The 26,990-nt window shown below is 42.8% G+C and overlaps 1 protein-coding gene across 1 annotated transcript in view; it reads left to right on the top strand.

Moving 5' to 3' along the window:
- Nucleotides 1-12,003: 12,003 nt before the first annotated feature.
- pigu (phosphatidylinositol glycan anchor biosynthesis, class U) overlaps nt 12,004-26,990 on the top strand; it is a 30,596-nt gene continuing 15,609 nt past the window's right edge. The window contains exons 1-5 of the mRNA XM_043710760.2: nt 12,004-12,153; nt 16,605-16,669; nt 18,481-18,540; nt 18,630-18,692; nt 21,724-21,833. Of these exons, the coding sequence (XP_043566695.2) occupies nt 12,024-12,153; nt 16,605-16,669; nt 18,481-18,540; nt 18,630-18,692; nt 21,724-21,833 (428 nt within the window). The 5' untranslated portion in view covers nt 12,004-12,023. The remainder of the gene's footprint in view (nt 12,154-16,604; nt 16,670-18,480; nt 18,541-18,629; nt 18,693-21,723; nt 21,834-26,990) is intronic.

The following is a 26,990-nucleotide window of genomic DNA, read 5'->3' as shown; positions in this document are numbered from 1 at the left end:
TTTCCGTACAGCTCTATGACTTTAAATACCGTTGGAGGGTAATCAGAATGGCAGAAATTGTTGATTTTCTGGAGGAGTAAAATACAAGAGCAATCCATACTCTGAACACTAAAACAGTTATAACTATGATAATTAGGATTGCTCAACAATTAGCAAAAGTGTGAATGAGCTGTTAAAACAGCAGTGTCTCTGACTGAATCAATCTCTCTTCTCAATGTTCAGACTGAAATGCTGAGGACACCTTCAGTTTGTAGGGAGCATTGCTGGATACTTAAGGTCTGGGGTCACAATTTCAGATGGTTTTGCTTGGCTGGGAGAAGTGGTAGACTGCCAACTACAAAGGCAGTAGACAGATCTAATAGTCAATGAAACTGAGGGGTCTTTCTGGAGCAACAGAACATTTCAGCTATGAAGTAAGGCTGGATATACTGATGTTTTCTTTGGAGCAGAGAAAGTTGAGAGAGGACCTGACAGAGACGCAGAAACTTATGAGGGGGTGGACCCTATGAATAGAAAGCAGCAGTTCCCCTTAATTGAAGGGTCAATAGAGTCATAGAGATGTACAGCATGGAAACAGACCCTTCGGTAACAAGGGAGAATAATTTAAAGTGAAAGGCAGGACGTTTATAGGGATGTGAGGGAAAGCTTTTTCACCTAGAGGTCTGGAATGTAATTGAGGCAGGAAACCTCACAACTTCTACTTGGACAAGCAATTGAAGTGTCATAACATTCAAATCCATGGGCCCTAGTGCAGGAAAGTGGAACTAGTAAATATAGTAGGAGCAGGAGAATCGACGTTTCGGGCATAAGCCCTTCTATTTGCGTCATATTCACCTCGGTATTTCTCTCTGCTATTACTTCTTGGTTCCCATTCTCCTGCCATGGTACTAGCAATCGTCCATGGGTTTAGATTTCTGGGTCATTGGCACAAGTTTGTGGGAGAGATAGAACCTATACAAGCCGAAATGGTTGCATCTAAACAGAGCTCGGACCAATTTCCTTGCAGGACGATTGCTCGTACCATGGCAGGAAAATGGGAACTAAGAAGTAATAGCAGAGAGAAATACCGAGGTGAATATGACGCAAATAGAGACATAATGACATACTCCAAAAAGAATGATTTTTAAACAGAATTCAAGTCCATACTTTTAGTGATAGCTTTATTTTATTTAGACATACTCCTTAAAATACTCACCCACTGCTTTCCAGTTCCCTTTATATATAAAACCAACTGTAACCCAATTAACTCATTAATTAATATATCCATCACCTCTCCCCTCCCTACATTCAGTCTCAGGCATTACTTCAGACAATGTTAGATGATAACAGAAAAATGACAACAGAATATATTCCCAATTTTTTTCTTTGCATGTTAAAATCCAAGCATCCTTTTCCCGGTATGTTCAACAGTTTCTTAGAACTTGCTGCTTTCTTTGTAAAATAATCAGATGGGTAACTGCCACTGTCCACCCATTACAATTTGGAGATGTCCCAATTTTTCCACCATCAATTTTAAAACTGCAATATCGATCCTCAGTCTTTTTTCAATCACCCATTTGTTGAGTGTACTTTATCCCATAGTGACTTAGTATCAATGTAGCAGTCAATGAGCGTTGCTGCTGTTTTCCTTTATAGAATTTCTTCCAATATTTTTGGAAAGGAGAATGCCATATTTGAAAGCTCACCAAGAGTGAGAATCTCTGCTGCTACGGCACTTTTTACTACTGTTCTGTTCATTTTAGCTTAGAGTCATACAGCACGGAAACAGACCCTTCGGCCCAACCAGTCCATGCCAAACATAATCCCATACTAAACTAGTCCCACCTGCCTGCTCCCGGCCCACATCTCTCCAAACCTTTCCGATTCATGTACCTATCCAAATGTCTTTTAAACGTTGTAATTGTACCCACATCCACCATTTCCTCAGGACGTTCATTCCACACTCAAACCACCCTCTGTGTAAAAAATGTGCCCATCATGTCTTTTTTAAATCTTTCTCCTCTCACCTTAAAAATGTGTCCCCTAGTCTTGAAATCTCTCATCCTAGGGAAAAGACAACTACCATTAACTCCATTATGCACCTCATGATTTTATAAACTTCTATCAGGTCACCTCTCATGTTCCGGTGGAAAAAGGCCCCAGCCTTTCTTTATAACGCAAACCTTCCATACCCGACACCATCCTGGTAAATCTCTTCTGAACCCTCTCCAGCTTAACAATATCCTTCCTAGAATTGGGCAACCAGAACAATATTCCAGAAGAGGCCTCACCACAACATAAATTCCCAACTCCTACACTCAAAGGACTGAGCAACAGAGGCAAGCATGCTAAACACCTTTTTAACCATCCTGTCTATATATGACACTCTTACGTTAAAGGACAGTATCCACCTTACTTACCCATGTGAGAAATTATAAACTCTCTGGGATTTGGAACCCATCACAGAGATAGACATAAGCGTCACAAGAAAAACTAAACGTTTCATGTTCCTGGCATCTTCAAGGAAGGAAACTTCAAAACACAAGGCTCCATCTTTGCTTTATTTTTCCTAATCCTTTGTTTGCCTGTATAATATCCTCCACTATTATGATTTGGAGGTACTGATGTTGGACTGGGGTGTACAAAGTCAAAAATCACACAACACCAGATTATAGTCCAACAGATTTATTTGGAAGCACTAGCTTTCTGAGCACTGCTCCTTTATCAGGTGGTTATGGGACCCATAAGCTGGTGTTGTGATTTTTAACTTCATCTTCCACAATGGGATTTTTCATAGCTGTACTTAACCCTAATACTTTAACTAAGAGACTTGGCCTTGTTTGGGTGCTCAGCCAATTCAATTGTCCAATTGGAATTTGAAATTCCTTCATTTCAGTTTTCAAAGCTATTGTATTTTTTTTGTGAAGCCTGAATTTGACAAATAGCAATGGAGCTAACATTTTCCAATAAGATTGTTGATGCAGTGACACTTAATCCATTCTACCTGATTTTCAGTCCAATGTAGTTCGAAGCCTAACTTCCAGTTTTGAATTCTGCTTTATGCCCATTTATTACAATGTTTTCAAATTAAATGCTATCACCCCACAAAGAAAATGTATCATAAAGATAAGACAAATAAGACATAGAAGTGGAAGCAAGGCCATTTGGCCCATCGAGTCCACTCCGCCATTCAATCATGGCTGATGGGTGTTCCAATTCCACTTACCCACACTCTCCCCATAGCCTTAATTCCTTGCGAGATCAAGAACTTATCAATCTCTGCCTTGAAGACACCGAGCGTCCCAGCCTCCACTGCGCTCCGTGGCAATGAATTCCACATGCCCACCACTCTCTGGCTGAAGAAATGTCTCCTCATTTCCGTTCTAAATTGACCCCCTCTAAAGCTAAGGCTGTGCCCGTGGGCCCTAGTCTCCCCGTCTAACAGAAACAACTTCACAGTGTCCACCCTTTCTAAGCCATGCATTATCTTGTAACTTTCCATTAGATCTCCCCTCAACCTTCTAAACTCTAATGAATACAATCCCAGGATTCATTGTATGTTAGACCTACCATTCCAGGGATCATCTGTGTGAATCTCCGCTGGACACACTCCAGTGACAGTATGTCCTTCCTGAGGCGTGGGGCCCAAAATTGGTCACAGTATTTTAAATAGGACCTAACTAGAGCTTTATAAAGTCTCAGAAGCACATTGCTGCTTTTATGTTCCAACTCTCTTGAGATAAATGACAACATTACATTTGCTTTCTTAATCACAGACTCAATCTGCAAATCAACCTTTAGAGAAGCCTGGACTAGCACTCCTAGATCCCTTTGTACTTTGACTTTATGAATTTTCTCACTGTTTAAAAAATAGTCTATGCCTGTATTCTTTTTTCCAAAGCGCAAGCCCTCGCACTTGCTCACATTGAATTTCATCAGCCATTTCCTGGACCACTCTCCTAAACTGTCTAAATCTTTCTGCAGCTTCCCCACCTCAGTACTACCTGCCTGTCCACCTAACTTCGTATTATCAGCAAACTTCACCAGAATACCCCCAGTACCTTCATCCAGATCATTAATGTATAAAGTGAACAACTACGGCCCCAACACTCAAACCTGCGGGACCCCACTTGTCACCAGCTGCCATTCCGAAAAAGAACCTTTCATCCCAACACTCTGCCTTCTGTCATCCACTGGATTTCCCTGGCCTAACCTACTTGTTACCTCTTCAAAGAATTCTAACAGGTTTGTCAGGCACAACTCCCCTTACCTTTTCTCAGCAGAGAGCGGCGCGAGCTGGGCGGAAGTGAGGTTGGAGCGCAGAGCTGGTCGGGAAGGTAAGTGATATAAAAAGAACTTACCTCGACGCCAACGGTCTTTTCTCGGCAGAGAGCGGCGCGAGCTGGGCAGAGGTGAGGTTGGAGCGCAGAGCTGGTCGGGAAGGTAAGTGATTGATATTTAAGTGGGTGTGTTCTAAACCCCAGGCCCTACATAGTAGGGCCTCCCTCCCATCCTCCTCCTCTAACCTAACTTTAAAGTTCACAGGTAAGCTACTCAGTGTTCTTGCTTTGGAGACGAAGTGTAGAGTAATGGCAGCGCAGGTAGTGGAATGTTCCTCCTGCCGGATGTTTGAGGTAGGGGTGACCACCGATACTCCTGCCAACTTCATCTGCAGGAAATGCAGTCAGATTCTGCTCCTCACAGAACGAGTTAGGGAACTGGAACTGGAGTTGGATGAACTGAGGATTATTCGAGAGGCTGAGAAGGTGATAGATAGAAGCTACAGGAACATAGTTACGCCAGAGAACAGAGGTAGCTGGGTAACAGTTAGAGGTGGGAAGGGGAGGAAGCAGGCAGTGCAGGGATCCCCTGTAGTCATTCCCCTAAACAATAGGTATACCGCTTTGGATACTGGTGGGGGGGACAGCCTAGCAGGGGTAAGCTGCAGTGACCGGGTCTGTGGCGTGAGGTCTGGCTCTGAGACTCAGAAGGGAAAGGGGGAGAGGAGGAGAGCGCTAGTTATAGGAGACTCTCTAGTTAGAGGGACGGACAGGCGATTCTGTGGGCATGGGCGAGACTCTCGGATGGTTTGTTGCCTCCCGGGTGCCAGGGTCCGAGACGTCTCGGACCGTGTCTTCAGAATCCTTAAGGGGGAGGGTGTGCAGCCAGAAGTCATGGTGCACGTTGGCACCAACGACATAGGTAGGAAGAGAGGTGGGGAGGTCATTCAACAGCTCAGGGAGTTAGGCTGAAAGCTGAAAGCTAGGACAGACAGAGTCATCATCTCTGGGTTGTTGCCGGTGCCACATGACAGTGAGGCAAGGAATAGGGAGAGTGTGCAGTTGAACACGTGGCTGCAAGGATGGTGTAGGAGGGAGGGCTTCAGGTATTTGGACAATTGGACTGCATTCTGGGGAAGGTGGGACTTGTATAAGCAGGACGGGTTGCACCTGAACCAGAAGGGCACCAATATCCTGGGGGGTAGGTTTGCTAGCTATCTTCGGGGGGGTTTAAACTAATTTGGCAGGGGGATGGGATCCGGACTTGTAGTCCAGCAAGTAGGCTAGCTGTTTGTCAGGATGTCCAAGTATGTGGGAGGCTGTGAAGAAAGTAGCACTGACAAGGAATACTTGCGGACACAGAGATGGGTTCAAGTGCATATACTTCAACGCAAGGAGTATCAGAAATAAGGTCGGTGAACTTAAGGCGTGGATAGGTACCTGGGACTACGATGTTGTGGCCATCACGGAAACGTGGATAGAAGAGGGACCGGAATGGTTGTTGGAGGTTCCTGGTTACAGATGTTTCAGTAGGATTAGGGAGGGTGGTAAAAAAGGAGGGGGGGTGGCGTTGCTAATTAGAAATGGTATAACAGCTGCAGAAAGGCAGTTCGAGGGGGATCTGCCTTTGGAGGTAGTATGGGCTGAAGTCAGAAATAGGAAAGGTGCAGTCACCTTGTTGGGTGTTTACTATAGGCCCCCCAATAGCAGCAGAGATGTGGAGAAACAGATTTTGGAAAGGTGCAGAAGCCACAGGGTAGTAGTCATGGGCGATTTCAACTTCCCAAATATTGATTGGAAGCTCTTTAGATCAAGTAGATTGGATGGGGCGGTGTTTGTGCAGTGTGTCCAGGAAGCTTTTCTAACACAGTATGTAGATTGTCCGACCAGAGGGGAGGCCATTTTGGATTTGGTACTCGGTAATGAACCGGGACAAGTGATGGGCTTGTTAGTGGGTGAACATTTTGGTAATGGTGATCGCAATTCTTTGACTTTCACCTTGGTTATGGAGAGAGATAGGTGCATGCAACAGGGTAGGTTTTACAATTGGGGGAGGGGTAATTACGATGCTGTAAGACAGGATCTGAGGAGCATAAGTTGGGAGCATAGGCTATCGGGGAAGGATGTCGTGGAAATGTGGAACTTTTTCAAGGAACAGATACGACGTGTCCTTGATATGTATGTACCGGTCAGGCAGGAAAGAAATGGTCGTGTGAGGGAACCTTGGTTGACGAGGGAGGTTGAATGTCTTGTAAAGAGGAAGAAGGAGGCTTACATAAGGTTGAGGAAACAGGGTTCAGACAGAGCAGTGGAGGGATACAGGATAGCCAGAAGGGACCTGAAGAAAGGAATTAGGAGAGCCAAGAGAGGGCATGAAAAATCTTTGGCGGATAGGATCAAGGATAACCCAAAGGCATTTTATGCGTATGTGAGAAACATGAGAATGACGAGAACGAGGGTAGGTCCGATCAAGGACAGTAGTGGGAGACTGTGTATTGAGTCGGAAGAGATAGGAGAGGTCTTGAATGAGTACTTTTCTTCAGTATTTACGAATGAGAGGAACCGTATTGTTGAAGAGGAGAATGTGAAACGGACTGGTAAGCTAGAGGAGATGATGTTAGGAAGGAAGATGTGTTGGACATTTTGAACAACTTGAGGATAGACAAGTCCCCTGAGCCTGATGGGATATATCCTAGGATTATGTGGGAAGCAAGAGAGGAAATTGCAGTACCGTTGGCAATGATCTTTTCATCTTCACTGTCAACGGGGGTGATACCAGGGGACTGAAGAGTGGCGAATGTTGTGCCCCTGTTCAAAAAAGGGAATAGGGATAACCCCAGGAATTACAGGCCAGTTTGTCTTACTTCAGTGGTAGGTAAAGTAATGGAAAGGGTACTGAGGGATAGGATTTATGAGTATCTGGAAAGGCACTGCTTGATTAGGGACAGCCAGCACGGATTTGTGAAGGGTAGGTCTTGCCTTACAAGTCTGATTGAATTCTTTGAAGAGGTGACCAAGCATGTGGATGAGGGTAGAGCAGTGGATGTAGTATACATGGATTTTAGTAAGGCATTTGATAAGGTTCCCCATGGTAGGCTTATGCGGAAAGTCAGGAGGCATGGGATAGAGGGAAATTTGGCCAATTGGATAGAAAACTGGCTAACCGGTCGAAGTCAGAAAGTGGTGGTAGATGGTAAATATTCAGCCTGGAGCCCAGTTACAAGTGGAGTTCCGCAGGGATCAGTTATGGGTCCTCTGCTGTTCATAATTTTTATTAATGACTTGGATGAGGGAGTCGAAGTGTGGATCAGTAAATTTGCAGATGATACGAAGATTGGTGGAGTTGTGGATAGTGAGGAGGGCTCTTGTCGGCTGCAAAGGGACTTGGATATGATGCAGAGCTGGGCTGAGGAGTGGCAGATGGAGTTCAACCCTGCCAAGTGTGAGGTTGTCCATTTTGGAAAGACAAATAAGAATACGGAATACAGGGTTAACGGTAGGGTTCTTAGTGAGGTGGAGGAACAGAGGGATCTTGGGGTCTATGTTCATAGGTCTTTGAAAGTTGCCACTCAGGTGGATAGAGCTTGTAAGAAGGTCTATGGTGTATTAGCATTCATTAGCAGAGGGATTGAATTCAAGAGTCGTGAAGTGATGTTCCAACTGTACAGGACTTTGGTTAGGCCACATTTGCAGTACTGTGTGCAGTTCTGGTCGCCTCACTTTAGGGAAGGTGTGGAAGCTTTGGAGAGGGCGCAGAGAAGATTTACCAGGATGTTGCCTGGAATGGAGAATAGGTTGTACGAGGATAGGTTGAGAGTGCTAGGCCTTTTCTCGTTGGAACGGCGAAGGATGTGGGGTGACTTGATAGAGGTTTATAAGATGATCAGAGGAATAGATAGAGTAGACAGTCAGAAACTTTTTCCCCGGGTACAACAGAGTGTTACAAGGGGACATAAATTTAAGGTAAAGGGTGGAAGGTATAGGGGAGATGTCAGGGGTGGGTTCTTTACCCAGAGAGTGGTGGGGGCATGGAATGCGCTGCCTGTGGGAGTGGTAGAGTCAGAATCTTTGGTGACCTTTAAGCGGCAATTGGATAGGTACATGGAAGGGTGCTTAAGCTAGGACAAATGTTCGGCACAACATCGTGGGCCAAAGGGCCTGTTCTGTGCTGTATTGTTCTATGTTCTAAATCCATGCCAACTTGTTCTAATCTGACCCTGCACCTCCAAGAATTTGGAAATTTCATCCTTAACGATGGATTCTAGAAATGTACCTACAACCGAGGTTAGGCTAATCGGCCTATAATTTTCCATCTTTTGTCTTGATCCTTTCTTGAACAAGGGGTTACAACAGCGATCTTCCAATCATCTGGGACTTTCCCTGACTCCAGTGATGTTTGAAAGATCACAGTCAGCGCCTCCGCTATTTCCTCAGCCACCTCGCTCAGAACTCTAGGATGTAGCCCATCTGGGCCAGATTTATCGATTTTTAGATCTTTTAGCTTTTCTAGCACTTCCTCTTTTGTAATGGTTACCATACTCAACTCTGCCCCCTGACTCTCCTTAATTGTTGGGATATTACTCATGTCTTCCACTGTGAAGACTGACACAAGTACTTATTAAGTTCTTCAGCTATTTCCTTATCTCCCAGCACTAGCCTTCCAGCATCAATTTGGAATGGCCAAATGTCTACTTTTGCCTTTTGTTTGTTTCTTCTGTATTGAAAGAAACTTTTACTACCACCATTTATAATATTACTGGCTAACTTACCTTCATATTTGATCCTCTCTTTCCTTATTTCTTTCTTTGTTATCCTCTGTTTGTTTTTGTAGTCTTCCATTCTTCTGATTTCCCAGTGCTCTTGGCTACTGAATAGGCTCTCTCTTTTTCTTTGATACATTTCCTGACTTCATTTGTCAACCATGGCTGTCTAACCCCTCACTGGATAATCTTTCTTTTCTTTAGGATGAACCTCTGTACTGTGTCCTCAATTACACCCAGAAACTCTTGCCATTGTTGCTCTACTGTCTTTCCCATTAGGCTCTGCTTCTAGTCAATGTCTGAAAACTGCCCCTCATTATGCCAATAAAATATGGTAGGGTCTCTTTTTAACTGAAGACAACCCAACTTTAATCAGACAGAATGTACTGAGAAATATCAACTTATATGCTTTTATTCAATCTCCAGTGTGACTCCACTACATTAGGTGTCCCTTTTGGATAACGAAGACACATTTCCCTCTTAAGACCGTCTTCCTGCAGAAATGCAACTTTAATATCAGTTGATCTACATTTGAAGAAAAACTCAATTGGTAAAGGAGAAAGCAGCCCAGTAAAAGTAAAACACTGCAGATGCTGGGAATCTGAAATTAAAAAATCAGAAAGCACCAGAGAATCTCAGCAGATCAGGAAGTATCTGTGGAGAGAGAAACAGTTAATGATTCGAAGAAAGGTCATATCAGACTCAAACTATTAGCTCTATTTCTCTCTCAGATGTTGCCAGAACTGCTGAGTTTCTCCAGCGCTTTCTGTTTTTATTAAAGTAGCCCAGTGTCTTATTCTGTGGCAAACCTAGATTGCTGCATTATGAATCTAATAAAGACCACAAAACCATTGTCATTTTGTTTGGAAAAACATCTCTGGTTCACAAATGTCCTTTTAGGGAAGGATACTGCTATCCTTACCTGGTCTGGCAAACATGTGACTTCAAACACACGACAAAGTGATCGATGCTTAACTGCTCTCCGGCTTGGACAATTAGCAATGAACAATAAACACTAGCCTAGCCAGTGACACCTACATTCCATACATGAGTAAAACAAAGGGTAGAGGCAGTCATGCCAGAGTGAGGAAGCTGAAAAAAGCTAGGCCAGGTTTAACACAGGGTTGAAAACCATGGCACAAAGTAGACCATTATGGTACCATTCATCATCTTACAAGATACTAAAAAGGCCACAGACATTCAACACCTACGTTTTGTCTGCAAAATGGCCCTGGGCTTCCTATTGTCTGGCACTTCAACACACCACCCATGTTCCCTGGCCAACATCTCTATCCCGGGCTTACTACAGTGTTCCAGCAAAGCTCAGTGCGAGTTGGAAGAATTGTATCACACTGGATAATCTTTCTTTTCTTTGGGATGAACCTCTGTACTGTGTCCTCAATTACACCGATTGGTGACCTACAACCTTTCAGACTCCAAATCAAGTTCAATTATTTTAGGGCCTGATCACCTGCTCCCATATCCCACAGAACCCCACTGGTCCTCACCTACCACCCCACCAATCTCCATGTACAGCGCATCATCCGCCGTCATTTCCACCACCTCCAAACGGACCCCACCACCAAGGATATATTTCCCTCCCCTCCCCTATCAGCATTCCATAAAGACCACTCCCTCCGTGACTCCCTCGTCAGATCCACACCCCCCACCAACCCAACCTCCACTCCCAGCACCTTCCCCTGCAACTGCAGGAGGTGCAAGACTTGCGCCCACACCTCCCCCCTCACCTCCCTCCAAGGCCCCAAAGGAAACTTCCATATCCGCCACAGATTCACCTGCACCTCCACTCACATCATCTATTGCATCCTCTGCACCCGATGTGGCCTCCTCTATATTGGGGAGACAGGCTGCCTACTTGTGGAGCGTTTCAGAAAACACCTCTGGGACACCCGGACCAACCAACCCAACCACCCTGTGGCTCAACACTTCAACTCCCCCTCCCACTCCACCAAGGATATGCAGGTCTTTGGACTCCTCCATTGCCAGACCACAACAACACGACGGTTGGAGGAAGAGCGCCTCATCTTCCGGCTAGGAACCCTCCAACCACAAGGGATGAACTCGGATTTCAACAGTTTCCTCATTTCCCCTCCCCCCACCTTGTCTCAGTCAAATCCATCGAACTCAGCACCGCCTTCCTAACCTGCAATCTTCTTCCCGACCTCTCCGCCCCCACCCCAGTCTGACCTATCACCCTCACCTTGACCTCTTTCCACCTATCACATTTCCGACACCCCTCCCCCAAGTCCATCCTCCCTACCTTTTATCTTAGCCTGCTGGACAAACTTTCCTCATTCCTGAAGAAGGGCTTATGCCCGAAACGTCGATTCTCCTGTTCCTTGGATGCTGCCTGACCTGCTGCACATTTTCAGCTCTGATCTCCAGCATCTGCAGACCTCACTTTCTCCCCATATCCCTATCCCAACCTACACACACCAGGCCTTGTTATCACATGGGCTGCTACCACACACACAGCACACTGTCAGCCAGTAATGGTCCCCATTAGCAGCCATTGATTACCCAAGGTTGACCTTCACCCATTCCTTTGTCTGCCCAATTGTATTTTTGCCCTCTGGACCTTAAATATTAACTCTGATTTCTCTCTACAAACGCTGAGCTTTCCCCAGCAATTTCTGTTTTCCTTTATTACTTATTTAAACTGTGTTTGGGCATGAGGCGCAGAGGAACAGTCTTGAGGAAGGGCATCAAATGATTTCGACAATATCTCCCCACACTGACTGCTCAAAACATCCCAACGCGAAACCAGAGACAGTCAATTCCCCTGGCGGCCACCGTTGCGCAACTTCCGCACGGGACCAGCCCTCGGGACCGCGCGGTGCATCACGGTCCCCGTAGTCCGACCGGGGTGGCGCGGGGACTACAGCGACCCTGGTGCATCGCGCCCTGCGTCACATCCGTTTCCGCTCTTCCCACTCTTGCCCCTCCCCTCCCGCCGCCGCCGCCGAGGCTGGTGGTTGGGACAATGGCCGCCTCCTTAGTCTTGGTGCTGGTCGTGGCCGTGACCGTCAGGGCTGTGCTGTTCCGCTCCTCGCTGGTGGAGTTTATCGCAGAGCGAGTAGAAGTGGTCTCTCCTCTGAATTCTTGGAAGCGAGGTATTTGTTTTGTGTGTCTTTTATCATTTATTCCACCCGTGAAGCTGATTCCCCCCCCCCCTCCCCTCCCCCCACCTCCTGTCAGTGTGGACTGGCCCCTGGAGCTTGTCATTGTCACTAAGCTGCAGAAATCCCCCAGCAATGTTGTCCATTTTAGATATTTAATGCTTAATACATGTGTGTAACGCACCAAAAAAATGCACATTCCAATGCTGTTACCAGGATCTCAGGAAAGTGTAACTGTGACAATCAAATTTGCTGCTGAGATCTTGCAGTTAAGCAGCTCCCCATCGAATCTTTCCAAAACCTTTTCCCACGCATTTGCTAGCCCCAGATGTGTACTGGCACCTCGGCAAGCAGATGGTGCAGTTGCTGTTGCTTTGCCAGGCTTACTGGCCAGCAGTGAGCTGCAGAGTCGATCTTATTGCTTTCTCTATTTTTAAAAACCTGCCTTTCACAAGCTTAGAAGTCACATGATTCCAGATTATAGTCCTGACTATAGATCACAAGCTTTCGGAGTGCTGCTCCTCCATCGGGGTGAAGTTTTCACAAGCTTGGGGTGGTTCAAGGTACTTTAGATTAGATTACTTACATTAGATTAGATTAGATTACTTACAGTGTGGAAACAGGCCCTTCGGCCCAACAAGTCCACACCGCCCCGTCGAAGCGCAACCCACCCATACCCCTACATTTACCCCTTACCTAACACTACGGGCAATTTAGCATGGCCAATTCACCTGACCTGCACATCTTTGGACTGTGGGAGGAAACCGGAGCACCCGGAGGAAACCCACGCAGACACGGGGAGAATGTGCAAACTCCACACAGTCAGTCGCCTGAGGCGGGAATTGAACCCGGGTCTCTGGTGCTGTGAGGCAGCAGTGCTAACCACTGTGCCACCGTGCCGCCTGTGAAGTTCTTCTGATTTGTAGCCACTGATGTAATGCAAGAAAAGTGGCAGCCAAAGTATACATAGCAAATTCTCACAAATAGCAATGTGGTGACCAGAATTTTTGTTTTGGAATGTTGACGGAGAGTTAAATATTAGCCAGGACACCAGTGAAAAGCGTGCCGCCTCCTATTTGAACAAATGACATTGGATCCCTAAAATACATCTGAGTGTACGTGGACAAAGTGAGGACTGGAGATCAGAGTCAAAAGGTGTCGGGCTGGGAAAGCACAGCTGGTCAGGCGGCATCTGAGGAGCAGGAGAGTCAACTATTCGAGCATAAACTCTTCATCAGGAATGTGTCTGAGAGAGTATGACAAGTCTTCGCTTAATATTTCATCTAGTTAATGCCATGTTTGACATTGCAGCATTCTCTCATTACTACCCTGGGTGACCAGCCTAGAGTTTTCTGCTCCAGTTTTAGAGTAGGACTTGAATCTATGATAGTCTGAGACAGAGGTAGGTTTACACGTGAGGACTCTGGATGAACTACAGAAATGGCTAAATCATTTAACATCACATATGAAGGATAGCCCTGACATTGCATCAAGTGTCCTCTACCTAGCAAGTATGGGTATGTGCTCAGTTTCTATATTGTTTCTATATTCTATAGGGAGTAGTTGCTGAACAAAGAGATGTTGGGGTGCAGGTTCATAGTTCCTTGAACCCACATCGACTACCAAGCACTTTGACTTTAAAACTTTTTCAAGCAGTTACTGATCCTACCTTTGCAAAACTTGACTTGTTTCTGGCAAGATCGTGTTTGAGTTGTGAAATATTCGGGTGATGTATTTATAGTTGCTTTTGTTGGAACCTGTTGAGTTAAGTTAGTAGGGCTGTATTCAATAGTTTTATTTTAAAAAAGGATTGATCATATACTTAAATGTTTATTTGCCAATTTTGCTTTTCTGACATCCCTGTTAGATATATTCATGTCTTGTTTTGGTAACTGTGTCAGGATGCCAGAATTATTCTTATCAGTAAAGGGGGACTGCACAAAACACTACATAGGACAAACAGGAAGACAGCTAACGATCCGCATCCATGAACACCAACTAGCCACAAAACGACATGACCAGCTATCCTTAGTAGCCACACACGCAGATGACAAACAACATGAGTTTGACTGGGACAACGCTACTATTATAGGACAAGCCAAACGGAGAACAGCTAGGGAATTCCTAGAGGCATGGCACTCATCCACAGATTCAATCAATAAGCACATCGACCTGGACCCAATATACCGGCCACTGCAGCAGACAACTGGAAGCGCAGATACAAATCACTATAAATGCCGGAGGAAACATCACAGAAGCGCTTCACAGGAGGCTCCCAAGCACTGAGGATATCACCTAGACGGGACGAAACGTCTGCAACACAAATTCCCAGCTCGGCGAACAGAACCCAACAGTAAAGGGGAAATATTAGCAGAGACAAAATTAGTGGTTTTACCTTTTATAAATGCCATTTAGATAAATGATTTGGATATATACATTTGTATGGTTAGTAATTGTGCAGATGACACCAAATTTAGTGGTGTAGTAGACCGCCAAGAAGGCATTTAAGAGTACAGTGAGACCTTGATCAGATGGGCTAATGAACCTAGGAGTGGTAAATGGAGTTTAATTTAGATAAATGTGAGGTTCTGTATTTTGGAAAGGTAAATTAAGGCAGGCCTTATACATTAATGGCAGGGCTTAGGGAGTAGTTGCTGAACAAAGAGATGTTGGGGCGCAGGTTCATAGTTCCTTGAAGGTGGAGTCACATGCAGAAGGGATAGTGAAGAAGGCATTTGGCACACTTGCCTTTATTGTTCAGAGCACTGTATATAGGAGTTAGGATGTTATGTTGTAGCTATACAGGATGTTGGTTCCACAAGTTTTGGAACGCTGTGTTCAATTCTGGTCTGCTATAGGAAAGATGTTAAACCTGAAAGGGTATAGAGAAGATTTACAAGGATGTTGCCTGGTTTGGAGGATTTGAGCTATAGAGCGAGGCTGAATAGGCTGGGGCTATTTTCCCTGGAGAATCAGAGGTTGAAGGGTGACCTTCTCGAAGCTTATAAAATCATGAGGGGCATGGATAGGGTGAATAGACAAGGTCTTTTTCGAAGTAGGCAAGTCCAAAACTAGAGGGCATAGGTTTAAGATGAGAGGGGAAGATGAGAAAGGGACCTAAGGGGCAACTTTTACGTGCAGACTGTAATCAGTGCATGGAATGAGCTACCAGGGTAAGTGGTGGACGCTGGTACGATTACAACATTTAAAAAGCAGGTGGATGGGTAAATGAATAAGATTTGGATAAATCTGGGCCAAATGCTGGCAAATGGGATAAGATGAATTTAGGCAATCTGGACGAGTTGGACCAAAGGGTCTGTTTCCATGCTGTACAACTTTGTGTCTCTATGATTAGTAATTCTACTGTGTGGTCATATATGATTTTAAATTTATCTGCATTGAACTATATCTGTGCGTTTCATTAAACGGTGGTCTCCCATCATTGACCTCACCTTCCATCATTTTAACTGCATCAAATTTGGTGTCATTTGTAAAATTTGCAACAGAGGCTTTTTATGGTGCATATTATTTACTTTGCTATTTAGACTAATAAGGTACAATTTTTAACAATTCATGTAATAATCTTTGCAATTAATAGTTTCCCTGAAATGATAGATGTAGGAAATGAAGTTCTTGAGTGAACGTTACAGCTGATTATAAGGAGTACTAAATTTGTGTGAGTGTTAAAATGTGTGTCTCCTTTTCAATATTTGGTATCCAATTTATTATATACCATATAAAAATTATGCATTTTATCAGTGGAAGAAAGGAACAAAAAACAATTTCTCTTGAATTTGAAATTTCATTTGTGGGTGTACCCTGATGAAGGGCTTATGCCCAAAACGTCCATTGTCCTGCTCCTTGGATGCTGCCCGACTTGTTGTGCTTTTCCAGCGCCACACTTTTCAACTCTGACTCTCTAGCATTTGCAGTCCTCACTTTCTCTTACCCTGTGCAGTGAGTTAAGTTTGAAGAAACTAGCCTGTATTGTGAAGATTTTATTCTATTCTCCCAGCTTTCTTCATTGAAGATAACTGGGTGCTCCAGGCCTACTTACCAAAGTTTGGAGCATGATAATGAAGTGAACAGATTCCAGTTAAGTGTGTTCAGGGATTTCCATATATGAGCAAGAAGTAGTTGCGATTTTATGGTGGAATTTACTTAATTTCTATGTAGTCTATTTCCTGGTAGAGTAAGGCACTTTGGAAGATTTCTGAACAATTTTGGAACTGTGAAAAAATTTACAGCCTTAAACTATTAAAAATGTTTGATAAACTCATCTGGAGGCTTTCTCCCCTGAGGTCCCTTTCTTATCTTTCCCCTCTCACCTTAAATCTATCCCCTCTCCTACTTTGAAATTAATCCACGCCAAGCATTTCCAATTCTACTTCTTGCAGCTTGTAATTTTGCAGTACTGTAATGTTCTGTTTCTTTTTACGTTTTAGTTGTGGAAGGACTTGCTTTGCTGGATCTAGGAGTGTCCCCATATTCTGGAAATCTGTTCCATGAAGTAAGTACCATACTATTAGCTGTGTGTTTCTGGTCACTTCAGTTAACTGTATGACACTGGATTCAACATGAATCTATTAACAGTTAAATTAAAAACAGAGAGTAGAACAGTAGGAGTGCTGTTAAGTGTCCTCGTGAATGTTTTCTGATCTTTAGTGCACTCACTTCTTCTGATTGTGAAGGCTTTTTCTACATAGACTTCCTCTAAATTTAGCAAATGTGTGTGTTCATAATGTATTGAGGAGTCAGTTTTTAACCATTCATTCATTACTGATCAAATGTATTTTACTGAGAGCCAAAGAAAGCCTTACATTTATAAAGTGCTTTTTATGACCTTGAAATGAGCAAGAAGTTAAGAGCATAGTCATTTATTGTGGGAAACACAGCAGCCAATTTGCACTCAACAACCTCCCACAAACAGCAGTGGGAAAATGACCAGTACCACCTTATGAGTTGAGAAATAATTCTTTTTCAGAACACTAGGCAGCTCCCCTGCTACTCTTGACTATTGCCACGGAATCTTTAATTGCTCCTGAGCATGCAGATGGGAACTTTTAAAGTTGTTTAAAAGTTGGCACCTCTGAAAGCTGAGTCCTGTCTGGACTATGTGCATCTGGAGTGGGACTTGAAGTCCCAGTGTTCTGACTCATGCAAGGGTGCTTCCCACTAAGCCACCAATGATCTTTGTTGAACTTTCTTGTTTTTTTTTATTTTTGAGCACTGACCTATGTCGCAAGTGAACTGCATTTCATATGTTCTGGGACTGGAGGAGATGTTATACTGAATGTACATTTAAATTTGTATAAAATAACTCATTGGAGATCCTGTAGCAATCCAGATCACTGATAAAATAAACTGCAAATATGTAACTGAGCCATATAAGCACAAAAGGATGCTCAACATGACTATTTGCCAAACTCAGCTAAGGTATTGGAAAAATGGAAAGTATCTTTATATCCTTGCTGTTGGGGACAAGACAAATCAATAAAGCCCTGATCACTATCCAGTGATCTTTGCTGAAAAGTTTGCTGGTAAAGCTTGTTGGATTGCTCAATGCAGTCAAAGAATTGCTTCTGCTCAATGGAGGCTCTAACCTTAATAATAGCTACTGAATGTAATATTAGACAGGAACAGGCATTTGCAGACCATATGTTTGTTAAGCCTTAACCTAATAGCTCATTCTTCACGACAGGGAGAGTCTGACCAACTTCCAGCAAAGGAATTGATTCTTTGTAGTGGTTTTACGTAGGTATTTGTTTAACTCATGGATGATCTACATCCCTGTCTCAGTATACCACAAAAATCTTTATCCCTGTCATCCTGATGGCCTTTCTTGCACGTCTTTGAGCTTGCTATTAGCCTGAGAGAGAAGGTAGTTAGCCAGGTAAAAGTAGGGAACAGTTGCTGGGGTGTTTGTCTTCCATGATTCACATTAAACAACTATCATTTTTTTAAAAAGCTCCTTTTGAATCAAATGGGCTAGAAGATCTGATACTTCAGTAAATGTGGGTCCTGAGTTTGTCAGTTAAACTACAGAAGGGATGTTTGTTTCAGTAGGAACTACCCTAAAACCTTCCTTGTCTGTCAGTGATGTGATTCTGTTATCTTTGTATAAAGGCAGTAGAAATTAGAGATGGGAACCTAGCATTCTATCACGCTATTTCTCTAAATGTTGCTGTCTGTATTGCTACATTCTGTTTATTTGGTGAAAATTTACATTGGCAAAGCAGGCTTGAGGTGTCAATTTCTGCCCCTATTTCTTATGGTCTTATTACATATGTTAACTTGTGTTTTTATTATTTTATTTTACAGACACCTCTTACATTATATCTCTTTCATTTCCTTATTGATTATGCAGAGTTTGTCTTTATGGTAAGTGATATTGTTGAATAGTGCATGTTTACGATACAATCTAAATTTTTGTGTGGATTTTTGACAATGAATGAATTTTGTTTCCACAGGCAATGGATGTTGTAACTGCAGTTGCTCTGTATATTGTTGCTGATGATTTCAACAAAGTTGTGGTAAGAAAATTGTAGTGAAAGACAGTGTTGTGACTATGTAAGCTTCTCATGTTGACCTTCTACAAAGGCCAAAGCCCTCCTTATTCACAGCTCTTGCATATATTTCTCCACGCAAGAATAGTCCATAATTAAATAGCAACATAGATTCCTACTCTAACCAATCAGTTGTTATTCAGCATTTTTTATACTTGAAAACTTTGAAAAACCATCTGCATATTATGAAAACAACGGTTTTGTACATTTTCATATTTTTAGTGAATGAATTCTGAATAAATTATAATGCCAACATGTACAAATTATCAGTTCCCAGCTTCAGTTTCTAAATATGTTTATCCAAGCAGGAATTTTCCTGCCAAACTAGGATGTGTCATAACAGGAGATGTTTAGCCCACAGTAACGGATAAGAATGCTCACTGGGGTTGCATCAGTCAGTTTTGGATTATAATATTTACATAACCGAGCAGAGGCTGATAGCTAAGTTCGGTACCCATAGGGAGGGCCTCAACCAGGACCTTGGGTTCATGTCACATTACAGGTGACCACCATTGCACTATATACACACACAGATACTCCTACGCACACACACTCTCACACACACACACACACTGGCACTCCTATACACGCGAACACACACACACACACGCACACAGACACCCACACACACCCTTACAGACATACACTCACACATGCACCCCCTCACAGACTTAAGACACTCTGCACTCACTACACGCACGCACATACACTTTCTCACACTCACAACCCCCAACCCAGACAGACAAAGATCCACATGCACACATATATTTTGTGGGATGAATTTATACTTGCAGGGTTACATTGTACTTTGCACAAAAACTGCATGCATTTATGTAGAACTCTGAGCTCAAAAACTGCACAAATTTATGTAAAACTCCATTATCTCACTTTTTAGATTAGAATCAGTCTAAACATCATGGCATAGACAGAGAACACAGGGGGCCAACACCTTCAACATATTGTCTAGCTATCACCATTGTTAACAGCTAACCCGAGAATGCAACTTTTGAAAAAAAATTTTTGTGATTTACACATGAAAGAAGTGAAACTATCACTGTATTCTAACAGATGAATGGCTTAACAGACAATCAATTTTTCAATGTATAATTTCAGTTACATCACACTGTAAATTTTTGCTATAAATTCTGTTAGGATTGAGCCCTCCAGTATCACCTGATGAAGGAGCGTCGCTCCGAAAGCTAGTGTGCTTCCAATTAAACCTGTTGGACTATAACCTGGTGTTGTGTGATTTTTAACTTTGTACACCCCAGTCCAACACCGGCATCTCCAAATCAAGATTATTTTTGTCAGTGATTTGAAAACAGTTTGCATATCTCTTTAATCAAAGATGTCGTGAAACTTGAAAGGGTTCAGAAAAGATGTACAAGGATGTTGCCAGGGTTGGAGGATTTGAGCTATAGGAAGAGGTTGCATGGTTAGGGCTGTTTTCCCTGGAGTGTCGGAGGCTGAAGGGTGACCTTGTAGAGGTTTGCAAAATCATGAGGGGCATGGATAGGGTAAATAGACAAAGTCTTTTCCCTGGGGATGGGGGGAGTCCAGAATTAGAGGGCATAGGTTTAGGGTGAGAGGGGAAAGATATAAAAGAGACCTAAGGGGCAACTTTTTCTCAGAGGGTGGTATGTATATGGAATGAGCTGCCAGAGGAAGCGGTGGAGGCTGGTACAATTGCAATATTTAAAAGGCAACTGGATGGGTATATGAATAGGAAGAGTTTAGAGGGATTTGGGCCAGGTGCTGACAGGTGAGACTAGATTAGGTTGGGATATCTGGTCGGTGTGGACGAGTTGGACCGAAGGGTCTGTTTCTGTGCTGTATATCTTTATGACTCTATGATTCTAAATGTATCATCTGTGAGCCCCAGTAGTTTACTGCATAAATGCAACATGGCCCTAATGTTATGCTGACAAGTAAGATTCTAAACCTTTATGATTTCAGCTGGGAATAATGTGTACAACAAATGTCACATTTTGGCCTAAGGAAAAGTTTCCAACTGGTATCTGCTGTAAATGAATGGAGATTTGTATATTGGGTGAAAATAGAATTGAGCTCAACCCAGTATGCTCCAATATCCATCATCTACAAGGCATAAGTCAGGAGTATGATGGAACATTCTGCATTTGTGTGGATCGGTGCAGCTCCAACAACACTCAAGAAACTTGGCAGCATCTAGGACAAAGCAGCCCACTTAATTGGCACCACCCCCACTTCTTCCATCACTGACGCTCAGGATCAGCAATGTGTTCCACGTACAATATGCATGGCAGAAATTCACCAAAGATTCTCCGATAGCATCTTCCAAACCCACAACCACTTTTATTCAGAAGGATAAGGACTGCAGATACATGGGAATATCATTTGAAAGTTCCTGTTCAAGCCTCTCACCATCCTGACTTGGAAATATATTGCTATTCCTTCACTGTTGCTGGGTCAAAATCCTAGAATTCCTACTGTAATGGCATTGTGGGTCAACCAATCACAGGTGGACAGCAGTGGTTCAAGAAAGGAACTTATCCCCGCCAGGGATAGGCAATAACTGCTAGCCAGCCAACAATGCTCACATCCCATGAATGAATTTTTAAAAAAAGCTCAACAATGCACATGACCACGGTATAGCTTTATATTTAATGCAGCGATTGATTCTTCTAATTTTGTCTCTGTATGGGAATAAATACTCAAACTGTCAACATAAATCCAAAAGTAAAATTATCGTCTAATGGAGTTAATGAGAATGAGGAAGTAGCCCCGGACAGTCAAAAAGTAACTCTCGAGAAAATGTCAAGCAGAACCCGAGATGATAATTATTTTGTGCCTCGTGATAAAACATTAAGTTTTTGTATTTGACAATTGCACATCTCACATTGCATATGTGAGACGTGCAGCTTGAGAGAACAGAATTTAGAGACATTCTAAACTAAATGTGTCAAATTTAATTATAATCTCGGCATTGCATCTTTTTAATGTCATTTTTATTTCTCAGTTTAGAAAACAGCGGATTGCTTTTGAATTCCAGAAGTATGCTCTTGATGTCATCACGCTGGTCAGGACTCCAAAAGAAATGTATCATATTCCTCTTAAGGTAGCACTGTTGTAAGTAAGAAAGCACATTGCCATTATCAGTACTGTGATATCTGTGCTCAGGTATGGCTACAAGCATGGCCATGTAGCACAGTGTGTTTGTACAGTGTGACAAAGATTGGGATATCCTCCTGCTATGACCTAACTGGCAATGGCACCCTACTTCGATCGATAGAAACTTTACGTTTAGCCTAATGTGCTTGGTTGAATGGGAAATGAATAATCTCACTTTACAGCTTTTGATCCTGCAGTTAATGTGACAAGTTCAGACCTAAGTTTCAGTCTCAGCCGCCATTTCAGGCAATAAGCTCGCAACATCCACTGCACTCACTGGGTGAAAAGAATTCTCAACAGCCCTCTAATTCTGTTACCAATTGATTTAATCTAAGTCCGTTTTTTTCTTTTTGTTGTTTACCTATCTACTAAAAGCCTGTCTCCTTCCAAACCACTCGATCTAGATCCCTTGTCATTTTATACTATAGTTACAGAATCTCAATTATTACAGCACAAAACAGCGTCTTCAGCCCATCCTGTCTGCGCCGATTCTCCAAGTGTGCAATTATTTACCACCGTTCTCCTCTCTTCTCTCCGTAACACTGCACGTTCTTCCTTTTCAGATTGCAGTCTAATGCCTTTTGAATATTTCGATTGCCTCCACCATAGTCCAGACCTTAACCTCTTGTTGCATGATTTTCTTTTTCTTTTGTGCTTTTAGCAATTACTATAAATCTTTGCTCTCTCATTCTTGTTCTCTTCATGAGTGAGAACAGTTTCAACCTTACTGCTCTCTCCAGACCTCTCATGGTTTTGAATTCCACTTGATCAAATCTCCTCTCAGCCTTTTCTCCTTTTCTCTGATCTGTTTGCATAGTTGAAGTTCCTTAATCATGGAACCATTCTAGTGAATCTTTTCTGTACTTTTCAACACCTTCACATCCTTTCTTAAATGTATGCCCAATACTGGATGCAGTCATACAGTTGAGAATGAACCAGTATTCTATACATGATCAGTAAAATGTTCTTGCTGTGGCACTCTGCGGCCCTATTAATAAAACCCAGGAAATTAAAGATAAAGGTCATGTAGTCCGATCAGACCGTGAGTCTGCTCTCTCATTAGAGTTGACCTGTGATCATTTAACTTGATGGTCACCGTGCCTCAGACGAGGGAGAGGTTGAGAAGGAGAGTCTTTCATGGTAAGGGGTAAATGTAGGGGTATGGGTGGGTTGCGCTTCGGCGGGGCGGTGTGGACTTGTTGGGCCGAAGGGCCTGTTTCCACACTGTAAGTAATCTAATCTAATCACTGTAACCAACTGAGCTAACTGACCAATCTGTATGCTAGTGTAACCACTCTCTCAACCTGCCCTGTCATCTCTGTACATGTACACTCAAGTTCCTCTGTTCCTGCACCTCCTCTAGAGTTGTGCCATTTATTCCACATTGTATCGCCATGTTCTTCTTACCAAAATGAATCATTTTAGATTTTTTCCAAATTGAACTTCACCTGTCACCAATCTGCCCATTCCACTAACTCATCTGTGTCCTTTTGAAGTTCTGTGCTCTCTGCCTCACAGTACAATGCTTTAACTTGTGTATCATCTACAAACTTTGTCTTTTGCACCAAAGTCTATGTCATTAATATATCTCAGGAAAAGCTTGCGTCCCAACACTGATTTCATTATAAAGCTCCCACCAGCCAAAAAGCATCATTGACCATTACTCTCTATTGCTGGTGCCTCAGCTAATTCTTAATCCTTGGTGCTACTGCCCTTTAAAGTGCATGAGCTGTAATTTGTCCCACCAGTTTTTCAAGTTGTGCTGTATCAAATGTCTTTTGGAAAACCTGTTTACCAATTCAGTTGCATTCTTGTCATCAACTCTGTCTCTTCCCTCTTCAGAAAACTAGCATGATTTACCCTTACACAAATCTAGGCTGACTTTCTTTAATAAATCCATATTTCTCTGTGTGATTGTTAATTTTGTCCAAGTTATTGTTTCTGAAAGCTTCCTCACCACTGAGGTTAAACTGATTGACCTATAGTTATAGAGCATAGAGATGTACAGCATGGAAACAGACCCTTCGGTCTGACTCGTCCATGCCGACCAGATATCCCAACCCAATCTAGTCCCACCTGCCAGCACCCGGCCCATATCCCTCCGAACCCTTCCTGTTCATATACCCATCCAAATGCCTTTTAAATGTTGCAATTGTACCAGCCTCTACCACTTCCTCTGGCAGCTCATTCCATACACATACCACCCTCTGTGTGAAAAAGTTGCCCCTCTCACCCTAAACCTATGCCCTCTCGTTCTGCACTCCCCCACCCCAGGGAAAAGACCTTGTCTATTTACCCTATCCATGTCCTGTTGTGCTTATCTTTACATCTTTTGAATAAGGTTGTAAAGTTTGCAATTCTCCAGTCCACTGCAGACATTAAATAAACATGGAAAATTATGGCTAGTGCCTCTGCAACTATGAATTTCATTTCCTTCCACATCCTCGATGTGTCTTATTTCGTTCTGGTGCCTGATCCATTTTTGGTGCAGGCTCCTTATCTAATGCCTCCTCCTTATCAATTATAGTAGTTTCTAGTGTCTGAATTACATTCTTTCTGTGTGGCCTAGGTTACATCTTCCTTGGTAAAGACATGTATAGAGTTTTCATTTAGTGTCTTAGCTGTGCTCTCTGCTTCCATTTGTGCATCCTCTGCTGGTCCCTAATCGACTGTAATCTCCCTTTCATCACCCATTTACAATTTATACACTAGAGAAAACTGGATCCAATTTTGTGGTAGCTGCTGGACTCTCTTCATTCTTCCTTTTTACTTCTCAATTACATCTCTACTCAGCTTCCTCTATTCCACATAATTCAATCCAAGTCTATCCAGTTTTCTTTTGTGATGCCAGCACCAGTTCAGTTATCGGAACTTGAACTGCTCCAGCTGATGGCATTTCTTGAAAACGTGACACATCCTAGAGTTCCCATGTGGAAAGGATATGCATTGTATGAGACCGAGATGACCTGTCATGCCTCAATTTACTAAACCAACCAAGCTTGCTGGAAATAACTGAAGGTTGAATCAGAAAATTACTTCCAGTTTTTCCAGTTAATTTGTTTAATTGTACAATGGGTTAAATGCTCCTGATTCTAAGTTTGACACACAATCCTAGCTTAAAGAGCAAAAGGAGAACTATAGTATTCACTCACCAACCATCTATCAGCTAACCATTTTGTTTTGTTGACTTTTGAGTCATGTGCTGCTCTGGTCATTGCAACCTCAGTTATGTTGACAGATTCTACTGCTGCTTTGTTACTGTTCTGTGTTATCACTCCTTGATTGTTTTTTTAGATTAGATTTTTTTTAGATTACTTACAGTGTGGAAACAGGCCCTTCGGCCCAATAAGTCCACACCGCCCCGCCGAAGCGCAACTCACCCATACCCCTATATTTATCCCTTACCTAACACTACGGACAATTTAGCATGGCCAATTCACCTGACCTGCAGGTCTTTGGACTGTGGGAGGAAACCGGAGCACCCGGAGGAAACCCACGCAGACACGGGGAGAACGTGCAAACTCCACACAGTCAGTCGCCTGAGGCAGGAATTGAACCCGGGTCTCTGGCGCTGTGAGGCAGCAGTGCTAACCACTGTGCCACCATGCTGCCTGTTGCATTCATCTAATTTCTCTCTCCCTGACACTACTGCTACTTCTATCTCCGTTGTACTTCTATTTTCACAGTGCTTCTGACAGAGTTAATGTAATTAAATAATGCACTGACTTATAAATAGAACAGTGAGCACAGGAATGGGCCTGTCAGTGCATGATGTTGTGCTGAAACTTTGTTGTAACCCCTAATGCCAATATGTAATTCTTGCCAGTCTCTGCTCTTCAACTTAGTCAGTGGTATGTCCCAGCTCCTGTGTACATTTGTTACAGTTGCTACATAACATCAACTAGCCCTTTGTCCCTTTTGTCACCATTCAGCTGCCTCCTCCACTCAACCTCTGCTTTCTGCCCCATGTTGCATTTTTCACTCAGTTACTCTGCGACACTTTAATCCCATCATAAATATCCACACTGCTTCATCCATACTGTAATATTATGACATCTTTTCAAAACTAAAAGCTCTGCAACTTATAATTGCTTCTCTTCATGTCAAGTGCTGAAATCTTTGTAAACTCAAACTTTTAAACTTTTTTTCATAATATTGTTGTGATTAACTCTTGCTAGTAAAAGCCTGGTGTGCCAGTGATGGGTGTAGCATGATAGATGCACAGACTTAACCAATGCATTTCAACACATCCTATATGTTGTTGCATTCTCATATGCAAGCTTCTTGCAAAACTTGAATAAACATAAGTGTGAGGTAAGAATACGTAATCTGTTATTTTCCAGTATTTGTAATATATGTGCATGCAGAATAAAATGTTTGCGACATGGCTACTCAGCATTATTGGCAGCTAAAGCGATTGTTGGTGCATGGAGAGAGTATGTTGGATAAATGAAATGGAACCAAGGAGAGGATCTCTGAGTGAAACGGAGAGAATAATTTCGACAATCCCCACCCAATGTAAAGAGAATGAACAAAATATCTTGTGTATTATATAGTTTTATGTTTGATGTGATAAATTTGTGTGAGAATGATTAATCTTTTTGAATAAGTTAAGAAGTAGGAGCAGGTAAATTCTCCTAATCTCAATCCTAAATGATCACCCCTTTTATCCTGAGACATGTTCTAGTATTCGTAGCTGGGAAAAACAACTACTTGGTGTCCTTCAGAATTTTATACATTTCAGTGAGATCACCTCTCTTTTTTTCAATCTCCAGAGAATATAGGCACAATTTAGTAAATTCAAATACTTATTCTGAAAGAAATTGAGAACACTTGAATGTATATTTGCATATGAGAGGAAGCTTTGTGATAAGAATGCACAGCAAGTTGAATGTTGTCCAGACTATTGGGATCAATTACGTCAGCTATCTGCTTGTTTGCTCATGACTAAACAGTAATTGGCAGAAGTTAATCCTTCTGTTCAAAGACCAACACTTACACTTTTCTAGCTGGTGTTGACAAAGTCAAATCTATCCTTGTTAAGGAACGTTTGCCTACTCCTAGTTTGTATGTTCTTAGGCCCTCTTGATCATCTTTATGTAATTTCAACCTGTG

Source organism: Chiloscyllium plagiosum, unplaced genomic scaffold, assembly GCF_037043375.1.
Source record: "Chiloscyllium plagiosum isolate Xiang-an unplaced genomic scaffold, Cpla_swu_hap1 HiC_scaffold_15, whole genome shotgun sequence".
Taxonomy (NCBI): domain Eukaryota; kingdom Metazoa; phylum Chordata; class Chondrichthyes; order Orectolobiformes; family Hemiscylliidae; genus Chiloscyllium; species Chiloscyllium plagiosum.
This window is presented reverse-complemented; position numbering and strand designations above follow the sequence as displayed.